The sequence below is a fragment of the Cnephaeus nilssonii genome, assembly GCF_951640355.1.
Source record: "Cnephaeus nilssonii genome assembly, chromosome: 21".
NCBI classification, from domain to species: domain Eukaryota; kingdom Metazoa; phylum Chordata; class Mammalia; order Chiroptera; family Vespertilionidae; genus Cnephaeus; species Cnephaeus nilssonii.
The window spans coordinates 37,126,230-37,138,991 of NC_137092.1; the positions used below are offsets into that span (position 1 = coordinate 37,126,230).

The window sequence follows — 12,762 nt, forward strand, 5'->3', positions numbered from 1 at the left end:
TCTCTCTCTATCTCCTGCCTTACCTCTCTCTACTGTTATTCCAATCTATACTCATTTAAACTACATTACACATTCTCCTGCTTCTAAGCTTTTATGAAGGACCCCTTTGAGGGGTCCCGCCTAAAGCACCCCTCCTGGGGATCAGTCACAGAAGGAAACAGTGATTCTGCTGCACCAGCTCTTGGATTACAGATTACCAACTCCAATGGCAACAGGAGGTGAGTCTTGGCAGTCCAAGCAGCAGCAGGGCTCTGTGGCTTCGTTTCTCTGTCTGAAACAGATATGGAGATTCTTTAAAAAACAAACAAACACTGAAGTTTGTTGTTGTTTTTTTATTGTTTAAAGTATTACATGTCTCCTTTTTTCCCTCATTAACACCCCCCGGGCACTCCCACCCCCGAGGGCAAGGACCCACCACCCCAGTGTCTGTGTCCATTGGTCATGCTAATATGCATGCATACAAGTCCTTTGGATGATCTCTAACCTTCCCCCCCCCCCCCCCGCAAAAAAAAAATTGTCTCTGGATCTATTCTTGTTCATCAAATTATGTTGATCATTATATCCCACATATGAGTGAGATCATGTGATATTTATCTTTCTCCGACTTGCTTATTTCGCTTAGCATAATGCTCTCCAGATCCACCCATGCTGTTGCAAATGGCAAAGTTCCTTCTTTTTTATAGCAGCGTAGTGTTCCATTGTGTAGATGTACCACAGTTTTCTAATCCACTCATCTGCTGATGGGCACTTAGGCTGTTTCCAAATCTTAGCTATGGTAAATTGTGCTCCTATGAACATAGGGGTGCATATATCCTTTCTGGTTGGTGTTTCTGGTTTCTTAGGATATGGTCCTAGAAGTGTGATTACTGGGTCAAATGGCAGTTCCATTTTTAAATTTTTGAGGAATCTCCATACTGTTCTCCACAGTGGCTGCACCAGTCTGCATTCCCACCAGCAGTGCACGAGGGTTCCTTTTTCTCCACATCCTCAGCAGCACTTATTGTTTGTTGATTTGTTGATGATAGCCATTCTGACAAGGTTCCTTTTTCTCCACATCCTCAGCAGCACTTATTGTTTGTTGATTTGTTGATGATAGCCATTCTGACAAGTGTAAGATGGTACCTCATTGTCTTTTTTATTTGCATCTCTCAGATGATTAGCGACTTTGAGCATGTTTTCATATGTCTCTTAGCCTTCTGTATATCCTCTTTCGAAACGTATCTATCTAGGTCCCTTGCCCATTTTTTGATTGAATTGTTTCTCTTCCTTTTGTTAAGTTGTATGAGTTCCCTATAAATTTTGGAGGTTAAACCCTTATCTGAAATAGCATTGGCAAATATGTTCTCCCATGCAGTGGGCTTTCTTGTTGTTTTGTTGATGGTTTCTTTTGCTGTGCAGAAGCTTTTTATTTTGATGTAGTCCCATTTGTTTATTTTCTCTTTAGTTTCCATTGACCTAAGGAGCTGTATCGGTAAAGATATTGCTACGACATATGTCTGATATTTTGCTGCCTATGGCGTCTTCTAAGATTTTTATGGTTTCCCATCTTACATTTAAGTCCTTTAACCATTTTGAGTTTGTTTATTGTGTATGGTGTAAGTTGGTGATCTAGTTTCATTTTTTTTTTATGTATCTGACCAAATTTCCCAGCACCATTTATTGAAGAGACTGTCTTGATTCCATTGTATGCTCTTACCTCCTCTATCAAATATTAATTGAGTATAAAGGCTTGGGTCTATTTCTGGGTTCTCTGTTCTGTTCCATTGGTCTGTCTGTTCTTGTGCCAGTACCTGGCAGTTTTGAGAACCATGGCTTTGTAACATAGCTTGATATCTGGTATTGTGATCCCCCCCAACTTTGTTCTTCTTTCTCAGGATTGCTGTGGCTATTCAGGGTCTTTTTTTATTACAGATGAATTTTTGGAGAGTTTGTTCCAAGTCTGTGAAATATGCTGTTGGTTTTTAATGGGGATTGCATTAAATCTATAAATTGCTTTGGATAGTATGAACATTTTAATGATGTTGATTCTACCAATCCATGAACACAGTATGTTCTTCCATTTGTTTATGTCTTCCTCTACCTCTTTTTTCAATGTCCTTTAGTTTTCCGAGTATAGGTCTTTTACCTCCTTAGTTAAGTTTATTCCTAGGTATCTTAATTTTTTTGGTGCAATGGTAAAAGGGATTGTTTTAACACTGAAGTTTTTAAGAGAAAAATAAAGTTCACCAAGTAAAGTGGTACCTAAAACAACCCCAGGGATTTACTTGAATTAGCCCTTAATAATGACTCTTTAATACATTCTTCAGTATGGGCCTGGTGTCACCGTGGCCATCATAGGGATAGACTAGGGAAGCCTTCAAGGGCATGTACCAATTATTAAGATGATAATGAAGAAGATGATGGCCATGCCAGAGTGGCTCAGTTGTTATCAGCTTATGAACCAGGAGGTCACGGTTTAATTCCCGGTCAGGGCACGTGCCCAGGTTGGGGCCTCGATCCTCAGTGTGTGGCCACCAATCAATGATTCTCTCATCATTGATGTTTCTACCTCTTCCTCCCAATCCATCCCTCTCTGAAATCAATGTTTTTAATTAATTAGCTAGTTAATTAATTAATAAAAAAGAAGATGAGGAGGATTCTCATCCTCATTGTCTTTATTAACCTCAGAAATTACTAACATGTATTTGCCATGATGGTCAGTGAAGCATTTTCACTCATATTGTATGATTTGCTGACCACTAACTAGGTAGGGCAATTTTGTAGCTATTATTTCCATTCTATGAATTAAGAAACTGAGACTCAGAAAGGTTTTGTGATTTTATAAGGTTGCCCAGCTCATACATGTAAGTGCTAGCACCTACATCTTCAGCTTCCCTATCTTTCCACTACATGCTAAGGTTTTGCAGCTGCCTCTCTCACATCACGGTAGGAACATTTGAAGGTGGCAGAATCTTTACTTTATGCCTGTACAAACCCTATGCCATTTCTCAGCAAGCCCATAATTCTCACCACACCAGAGCACAAATAGCAGCAGGACTTCCCCCAGCTCCTTCTATCTACCACCCAGCCTGCACCACTTCCTGATGACTTGCCATGGAAGATAAGACATAACTACAAAAGCAGACCCCACATCAACCATGTTGTGGCTGCCCTACTGTTCTAACACTAAGAAGGACTCCACCTTTGCAAACCGCCTACACACTTCCTGGAGTTTGATGAAAGAACCCACCAAAATGATGAGGTAATGGCACCTACACTTCATCCATCTTCTCACACCTGATCTGCATCCAACGAGCAGACTGGCCATTAGGTACTAGGGGCCTTATGTAAAAAAAATAAAATAAACAAAAAAATAAAGCCTTAAGATCTGGCACCAGGACCAGTTGTATAATTTGTAGAACCCAGTACAGAATGAAGTACACTGAGTGGCCAGATTATGATGATCTCTGAACGCATAATAATCTGGCCACTCAGTGTATATCCTATATAATAAAAGGCTAATGTGCAAATTATCCCCTCGATCAGGAGTTTGACTAGCAGGCAGGCCAGCCAACCGCCCATGTCCCCTCCCCTTGGCCAGGCTGGCCAGACTCCACTCGTGCACGAATTCATGCACCCGGACCTCTAATACACACACACACACACACACACACACACACACACACACACACACACACTGAGTGGCCAGATTATTATGCGTTCAGAGATCATAATAATCTGGCCACTCAGTGTATGGGGCTCTGTGGACTGAAGGGTCCCAGCATCGATTCTAGTCAAGGGCACATGCCTGGGTTGTGGGCTTGATCCCCAGTTGGGGGCGTGCAGGAGGCAGCCGATCAATGATTCTCTTTCATCATTGATGTTTCTATCTCTCTCTCCCTCTACCTTCCTCTCTGAAATCAATAAAAATATATTTTTTTTAAAAAAGAAATATGGGGCTCCTTGTTCAAATATTATGAAGAATTTCAAGGTAGCACAGCATCATTAAACCAAATTCAGGGTCTCTCTGAGCTCAAGGCTCTGTATGACTGCACAAGTCACAAACTATATCTGGGACATCCAGAGATTCAGGCTGGGACCCTCTGCATGTCCCTCTACCTGATGTCATTAGCCCAATGGAACAGTTTACCTGGAGAGAATTCATGTTCAAGAGAATGCATTTTGGTAAACTATGACTCCTGCCTCTGAAAGCAACCTTACTTTCTGCTTAGTCCCCCAATGGTGTGTTCCTTGTGTGTTTTGTTTTTTTGTTGTTGTTGTTTTTAAAATATATTTTATTGATTTTTTATAGAGAGGAAGGGAGAGGGATAGAGAGTTAGAAACATCGATGAGAGAGGAACATCAATCAGCTGCCTCCTGCACACCTCCAACTGGGGATGTGCCCGAAACCAAGGTACATGCCCTTGACCGGAATCGAACCTGGGACCCTTCAGTCTGCAGGCCGAAGCTCTATCCACTGAGCCAAACAGGTCAGGGATGTTTTTTTGTTTTGTTTTTTTATTATTGATTTTTTACAGAGAGGAAGGGAGAGGGAGAGAGAGTTAGAAACATCGATGAGAGAGAAACATCGATCAGCTGCCCCCTGCACACCCTCTACTGGGGATGTGCCCGCAACCAAGGTACATGCCCTTGACCAGAATCGAACCTGGGACCCTTGAGTCCGCAGGCCGACACTCTATCCACTGAGCCAAACCAGCTAGGTCTGTTCCTTGTGCTCTTACCACACATCACATTGAATGCAATACTTGTCTACACGTCTGTCTTTACCAGGACTGCAGCCATGTCCTTTTCATCCCTGCGTCCCTAACACAGCATCTGGCACATAGATAGCACTTCATGTTTGTAAATGAGGGTCCTTCTCTCTCGCGCCCCCCAAGGCCCTGTTTCATATCCTACCCTAACTAAGTCATCAGGCCTTGCCTGCGGTGGTCTTCCTCAGAGGAAATGTTGGTTGGTCTGAAAGAAAAGAGGTTTACATTTGCAGGCCCCAGGTTCATTCAGGAACTGCTTACTGGCTGAGGACAAAGGCGGCCTTAGTGAGACAGGTTAAAAATCCCTTTGCTTTTTAAAAATATATATTTTATTTTATTTTTAATTGATTTCAGAGAGGATGGGAGAAGGAGAGAGAGAGATAGGAACATCAATGATGAGAGAGAATCATTGATCGGCTGCCTCCTGCAGGCCCTCTACTGGGGATCAAGCTTGCAACCGGGCATGTGCCCTGACCAGGAATCGAACCGCCATCTCCTGGTTCATAGGTAGATGCTCAACCACTGAGCACATTGGCCGGGCCCTTTGCTTTTATGACACTTCAGAATGACCTGTATTCTCAATGACCCTTATTCTTGCACTCTTTATGCCAAGCCCTGGGTAAATTTTAGGATCAGCCTGAACCCACTTATGTAGAAAACTTACGTGCTGCTCTTTGGGGCTCACATGCAGCCAATATTCATCAGAGGAGCACTGTTCTTGTTTGTGGCTGATACTCTTACTGATGGGTCAGTGCCTGTGTCTGTTGGTTTTTTAAACATTTGTAATATAATCTGTGGTGGCTCAAAACACTATTTACTACTAAATAGAGCTCAGTGAGAATAAGAAAGTAATGAGAGAAAAGGAAAAGGTGAGAAAAATAACATCTTATAATTACATTGCTTTTCATTTCACAAATTATGTATTAAATCAATTTATTTTATTAGGTGATGGAGGGAAAGAAAAATAAACGTTTAATTCTTTTTTCCCCCCTCATGTTAGAGTTTAAAAATATTCATTCTTGCTCTGACTGGTTTGGCTCAGTGGATAGAGCATCAGCCTGTAGACCGAAAGGTCCCAGGTTGAAATCTGATCTAGGGCACGTACTTCGGTGGCCTGCTCCTCCCTGACCCAGGCCCTGATCGGGGCTCATACAGGAGGCAACAAATCAATGTGTTTTTCTCACATTGATATTGCTCTCTGTCTTTCCCTCTGTCTTCCACTCTCTCTAAAAATCAATGAAAAAAATATCCTCGGGTGAGGAATAAATAAATACACTCATCCTCAGCTTTTACTAGAAAGTGTTCCTGAATTCCCAAAACAGAACAAGTCCCTCTTGCTATTCTCTCTCAACCACCATAATACTTATTTGTTTTATATTTAACCTTTTGTGGTTACCTCATCCACATTGGTCTCTTTATTTAACTGTTACATTCTGGAGAGTAGGAAGTATATCTATTTTTGTTCACCATTGTATCCCCAACTCCTTATTACATTATTCTGTAATCTTCCATCAACAGTTTGTCTCCTGGCCTTGGTGTGTTTTTCCTAATGCTTAAGAGTAGTTTGCTCAACAAACATTCATATTCCAGATTACACTAGAGGCCCGGTGCACGAAATTTGTGCACGGGGGTGTGTGTCCCTCAGCCCAGCCTGCACCCTCTCCAATCTGGGACCCCTCAAGGGATGTCCAACTGCCCATTTAGGCCCGATCCCAGTAGGATTTGGCCTAAATGGGCATTCGGACAACCCTCTCACAATCCAGGACTGCTGGCTCCCAACTGCTTGCCTGCCTGCCTTCCTGATTGCCCCTAACCACTTCTGCCTGCTAGCCTGATCACCACCTAACCAATCCCCTGCCAGCCTGATTGATGCCTAACTGCTCCCCTGCCAGCCTGATTGCCCCTAACTGCCCTCCCCTGCAGGCCTGGTCACCCCTAACTTCCTTCCTCTTCCGGCCTGGACTCTCCCAACTGCCCTCCCCTGCTGGCCATCTTATGGCGACCATCTTGTGTCCACATGGGGGCAGCCATCTTGTGTGTTGGAATGGCGGTCAATTTGCATATTACTCTTTTATTAGATAGGATAATAAATACCTGCCACAGTATCTGAAACAAAGCTGACCTTAAATAAATATATGCATTCATTCATAAATGTATGAATGAATAAATGAACTTTACTTCAGAAGTTGTTCCAAGACATTCTAGGCAGCACATAAGTGAAATCCATTTATCACTTTATCCCAGAAGTATTTACTAACCACCCACTGTGTGTCAGGTACTTTTCCTAGGACTGAAGATACAACAGTTAATAAAAAAGATTCCCCAGCCCTAACCAGTTTGGCTCAGTGGATAGAGCGTCGGCCTGTGGACTAAAAGGTCCCAGATTCAATTCCGGTCAAGGGCATGTACCTTGGTTGCGGGCACATCCCCAGTAGGAGGTGTGCAGGAGGCAGCTTATCGGTGTTTCTCTCTCATCGATGTTTCTAACTCTCTATCCCTCTCCCTTCCTCTCTGTAAAAAATCAATAAAATATATATATTTTTTAAAATGATCCCCCAAATCATCAACTTAGGGAGTATTTACTCCAGAACACTGTACCTGTCAGGAATAAAGGCATAAATGTAACTTACTTTTTGCAAAGACCACAGGAGCCATCCCAGGCTCTTGCCCCAACCCTTCCACTTCTTGGACATCTGATATTGGGAAAGAAAGACGTTCGATATCTCAGACCTCATGGAGGCTTATGTTCCTTCTAGCTCTCAGAGTCTGTAAGTCTAGATAAACATGTTTTTAATTAAATGGGTCCCTGGAAATTCCCTGGGAAACTTCATTTTTGAATGATAACCCTTTAGAAAATGTACCCATCATAACATATTACATATTTCTAGGGTAGAATGCCAAAACAAAAAGGCACCCTCAAGAAACTGGATGATCTGCATCCAGGGGAGCTCCTAAGGGAGACTCCAGCCTGGGGAGACAGGGAGCTCTGAATGGTGCAACAGCCAAGTGGCTACAATTTTCTATTTATGTCCTCAGGTCTGGAAGCAGCTGAAAGCAACACAGACATCCTCACGGTGAATGGGATTCTGGGGGAGACAGTTACTTTCCCTTTAAATATCCAAGATGTACAGCAAGTTACCGCCATTAATTGGATGAGTTCCAAAACAACCGTTGCTGTTGTAGTGGCCCGCTCAGGCGCACCCCCCGAAATCATTGTGACCAACCAAAATTATAAACAACGAATAAACGTCTCGAGTCAGAACTACAACCTGGAGATCAGCAATCTGAGGATGGAAGATGCAGCAATTTACAAAGCTGACATAAATACAGACAACTCTGAAAAGGAGACACTCACCAGGACCTACAAACTTCAAGTTTATCGTAAGTCGTGGGAAGATAAAGGGCTTGTTTTTTATTTTTACTTTGCAAATTTACTATTACAGAACAACTGTATTTCTGACTACTGGGCTCCCTAAATCATTTTATGCTTATAAATAAGCATAACTATATTAATACTTTTCAAGAGGGTGTGGCTTTGCTTGTTTTCAGCAATGTAACCTTCTATCAGCAGTTTGTCCCATGGCCTTGTTTTTCTTTTCTATAAAATGTGAATAATCATACTATTCACTTCCCATAGTTATTGTGAGGACCCCACGTGAGATAGTGTGTGCAAAGTACTTTAGAAAACTTTTTATTTTGAAATAATTACAGGTGCATAGAAAGGTGTAAAGACATGTACAGGGAGGTTCTGTGTCCACTGTACCCAGTCTCCCCCAATGGTAACATCTTATATAACTACTAGAGGCCCAGTGCACGAAAATCGTGCATGGGGGGAGTGGGGGATCCCCTCAGCCCAGCCTGCACCTTCTCCAATCCGGGACCCCTCGGCGGATGTCCGACTGCCGGTTTAGGCCCAATCTCCAGGATTGGGCCAAAACTGGCAGTCGGACATCCCTCTCACACTCCAGGACCACTGGCTCCTAACTGCTCACCTGCCTACCTGCCTGATAGTCCCCAATTTCCCCCCATGCTGGCCTAGTCACCCCCAACTGTCCCCCCCCCCCAGCCGACCTGGTCACCCCTAACTGCCCCCTGCCAGCCTGGTTGCCCCTCACTGCCCCCCCCCACTGGCCTGGTCACCCCCAACTGCCCCCCCCCTGCGGGCCTGGTTGCCCCACGCAGCCTGCTGCTCAGTCATTTGGTTGCCCCTCACTAACCCCCCTGCCGGCCTAGTCGCCCCATGCAGCCTGTTCAGTCATCTGTTCGGTTGCGATGGTCGCTTATGCTTTTATTATTATAGACCAGAAGGCCGGTGCACAAACTTTGTGCATGAGGGGAGGCATGGGGTCCCTCAGCCTGGCCTATACCCTCTCCATCCTGCAGGATTGGGCCTAAATGGGCAGTCAGACATCCCTCTCACAATCTGGGACCCCTGGCTCCTAATTGCTCACCTGCCTGCCTTCTTGATTGCCCCTAGCCACCTCTGCCTGCTGACCTGATCACCCCTAACTGCTCCCCTGCCAGCCTGATCACCCCTAACTGCTTCTGCCTCGGCCTAAGCCACTGTGGCTTTGTCCAGAGGATGTCCAGAAGATGTTCAGTCTAATTAGCATATTACCCTTTTATTAGTATAGACTAGAGGCCCAGTGCAAGAAATCTGTGCATCGGTAGGGTCCCTAGTGGCTGCCAGCCAGGGCCTTCCTTCGTTCTGAGCCACCCCCTGGTGGTCAGTGCTCATCATAGCGAGTGATGGAACTCCCAGTCAGTTGAACTCCCAAGGGGACACTTTGCATATTAGGTTTTTATATAGAGAGATAGTTTTAATATCAAAACCAGGAAATTGGCATCAGTGCAACAAATAGAGCTTACTTTATATTTCACCACTTACACAGGCACTGATTTATGTGTGAGTATACGTGTCGCTCTGTGCAATTTATTTACATACTAGAGGCCCAGTGCATGGATTCATGTGCCAGTGGGGTCCCTTGGCCTGGCCTGTGCCCTCTCGCAATCCAGGATCCCTCAGGGGATGTCAGACTGCCGGTTTCAGCCCAATCCCCGTAGGCCAGGCCGAGTGACCCCACCAGTGCATGAATCCATGCACCGGGCCTCTAGTATGCATATAAGATTTATGGTTAATCTCTTCTTGCCCTCCCCTGCCCCCCTTCTCTCTGAGATTCATCAGTCTGTTTCATGTTTCCATGGTTGTGTGTTGAGTATCTGCCCCCTAGTGGTCAATGCACATCATAGCTACTGGTCGAATGGTCACTTAGGCTTTTATATATACTAGAGGCCCGGGGCACAAATTCATGGACGGGTGGAGTCCCTCAGGGTGGCCTGCAGGGATCGGGATGAAACCCACAATCCAATGCCCCCTGCCTCTCCTGCCTGCTGCTCCCACTCATCCCAGTCCCACTGCACTTGCTGCGGGCTTGCACCCAGTCAGTCCCTGTCGGGAGAGGCTCGTGCCAATGCAGCAGCTCTCACCAGCCGTGAGCCCTGCATCCGGCACCCATCCCGAGGGAGGGGGATCGGTATGCGATCTGCCCTCCAGGCAGGCGGTGGGACGCCCTTGCCAGCCTGGGATCCAGATCTGTCCCGCTGACATTTGTGCCAGTTGTCGGGAGCCACCTAGTGGCCACTTTTATATCGTTTCTTCTTGCGGAGAATCTAAGGAGGGGAAGCAGCCACGGTCCCTGAGGCTGGCAGCACTGTTGGGATCATGCCAGCGGCACCGGTTCATCACTGCCTGGCCCATTCTCCAGAGATTGGACCTGCAGGACTACTGAGGGAGGGAGTGGCTGCCCCAGGCTGGTGAGCCACAGGGACGGGTAGGTCAGCTGAGCGGCGCTCCTGCTGTGGGAGCGCACTGACCACCAGGGGGCAGCTCCTGCATTGAGCGTCTGCCCCCTGGTGGTCAGTGCGCATCATAGCAATCTGTCGTTCAGTTGTTTGGTTGCTCAGTAGCTTAAGGCTTTGATATATATAGATAGTTTAGGCCCACTGGGGTTGGGCCTAAACAGGCAGTTGGACATCCCTCTCACAGTCCAGGACTGCTGGCTCCCAACCACTTACCTGCCTGCCTGCCTGATTGCCCCTAACCACTTCTGCCTGCCAGCCTAATCACCTCCTAACCACTCCCCTGCCAGCCTGATCAATGCCTAACTGCTCCCATGCCAGCCCGATTGCCCCTAACTGCCCTCCTCTGCCAGCCTGGTCGCCCCTAACTGTCCTCCCCTGCAGGCCTGGTTGCCCCAACTGCCCTCCCTTGCAGGCCCAGTCCCCTGCAACTGCCCTCCCCTGCTGGCCTGCCCCCCCCTACTGCCCTCCCCTGCTGGCCCAGTCACCCCTAACTGCCCTCCCCTGCCGACCTGGTTGCCCCCAACTGCCCTCCCCTGCTGGCCATCTTGTGGTGGCCATCTTGTGTGTTAGAGTGATGGTCAATTTGCATATTACCATATCTGTGTTTTCTGATGGTCTTAGGCGATCCTGCAAGTGGTTCTCAACCTGTGGGTCACGACCCACAGGTTGAAAACTGCTGCTGTAGAGCCTAAGACCATCGGAAAACACAGATATTTATATTACAATTCATTAACAGTAGCAAAATTACAGTTATGAAGTAGCAAGGAAAATAATTTTATGGTTGGGGGTCACCACAACATGAGGAACTGTATTAAAGGGTCGCGGCATTAGAAAGGTTGAGAACCACTGCCCTAAATGCTGGTGAGGATGTGAAGAAACTAGAACACTCATACATTGCTGGTGGGAATTTAAATAGATTGGCAAATTTTTTAATGAAAAATTATTCTTAGAAGTTCTGAGATCTGGAGAGAGCTAAAAAGCCATGAACAGGCATGGAGGTAACTTAAACCATGGAGACAGTAAAGGATCGGTGGTTGCCAGGGGTTTGGGGGAGGGAGGGATAAATAAGCAGAGCACAGAGGGTTTTTAGGGCAGTGAAACTCTACTGTATGATATATAATGCTGAATACATGTCACTATATATTTGTCAAAACTCATAGAATATACAGCACCAAGAGTGTATATCACCTGTGAACTTTGGGTGATCATGATATGCGTCAATATACATTATCTATTGTATGTACCACTCTGGTGGGGATGTTGATAATGGAGGAGGCTGTGAGTGAATGGGGGCAGGGTACATATGGTAACCCCCTGTACTACCTACTCAGTTTTTCTAAGAACCTTAAACTGCTCTAAAAGATAGAATCTATTTTAAAGGGGGGAGGGTAGAGGGAGAGAAGTTCTCAGATGAATAGTGGTGATGTTTGCACAACAATGTGAGTGTACTTAACTGTACAATTAAAAATGGTTAAAATACTAAATGTTATGCCATGTATATTTTATCACAATACACTTTTTTTTAAATAAAAAATGGTTTTACATATGATTTCATTCTTGGGCATTTATCTCAGAGAAACAAAATCTTATTTCAGGCAGAAACTTGTATACAAATATTCAGAGCATCTTATTGCAATAACTTTAAGATGTTTGTTTTCATCCCTTTATACATTTAGTTGCAACTTCTTCAAATACTGGAAGAATATTTTCTAATTTTTTAAATTTTATTTTGTTCTTTTGCTATTCACAATGAAATGACAATAGACACTTTTAAGTTTAATCTTCTTTAGTAACCTTTCCTCCTGTGCTTTCTTAAACCTAGAGCAACTATCAACAAGGCAATAAATCAAGTCCAAGTTTGTAGCATTTGCCAATTCCTGTGGTATAAATAATCCCACTGTGGCTGATTTTTTAAATTAAATTTATTCAGGTGACATTGGTTAATAACATTATATAAATTTCAGGTGCACAACATTTGTATACAATATTGTGTGTTTACATCCCAAAGTCTTATTTCCTTTCATAATATATTTGACCCCCTTTTCCCTGTCTTCCCCTTTGGTAACCTCCATTCTGATGTCTGTGTCTAAGTTTTTGTTTTGTTTTGATAGTTTGTTTGTTACTTTTTGTTTTATATTTCACATATGAG

At 44.7% G+C, this 12,762-nt stretch overlaps 1 protein-coding gene across 2 annotated transcripts in view; it reads left to right on the plus strand.

Moving 5' to 3' along the window:
- Positions 1-12,762, plus strand: part of CD84 (CD84 molecule) — a 34,757-nt gene that overhangs the window by 11,934 nt on the left and 10,061 nt on the right. For both annotated transcript variants that reach the window (XM_079761439.1, XM_079761440.1), the window contains one exon: positions 7,788-8,132. In XM_079761439.1, the coding sequence (XP_079617565.1) occupies positions 7,788-8,132 (345 nt within the window). The remainder of the gene's footprint in view (positions 1-7,787; positions 8,133-12,762) is intronic.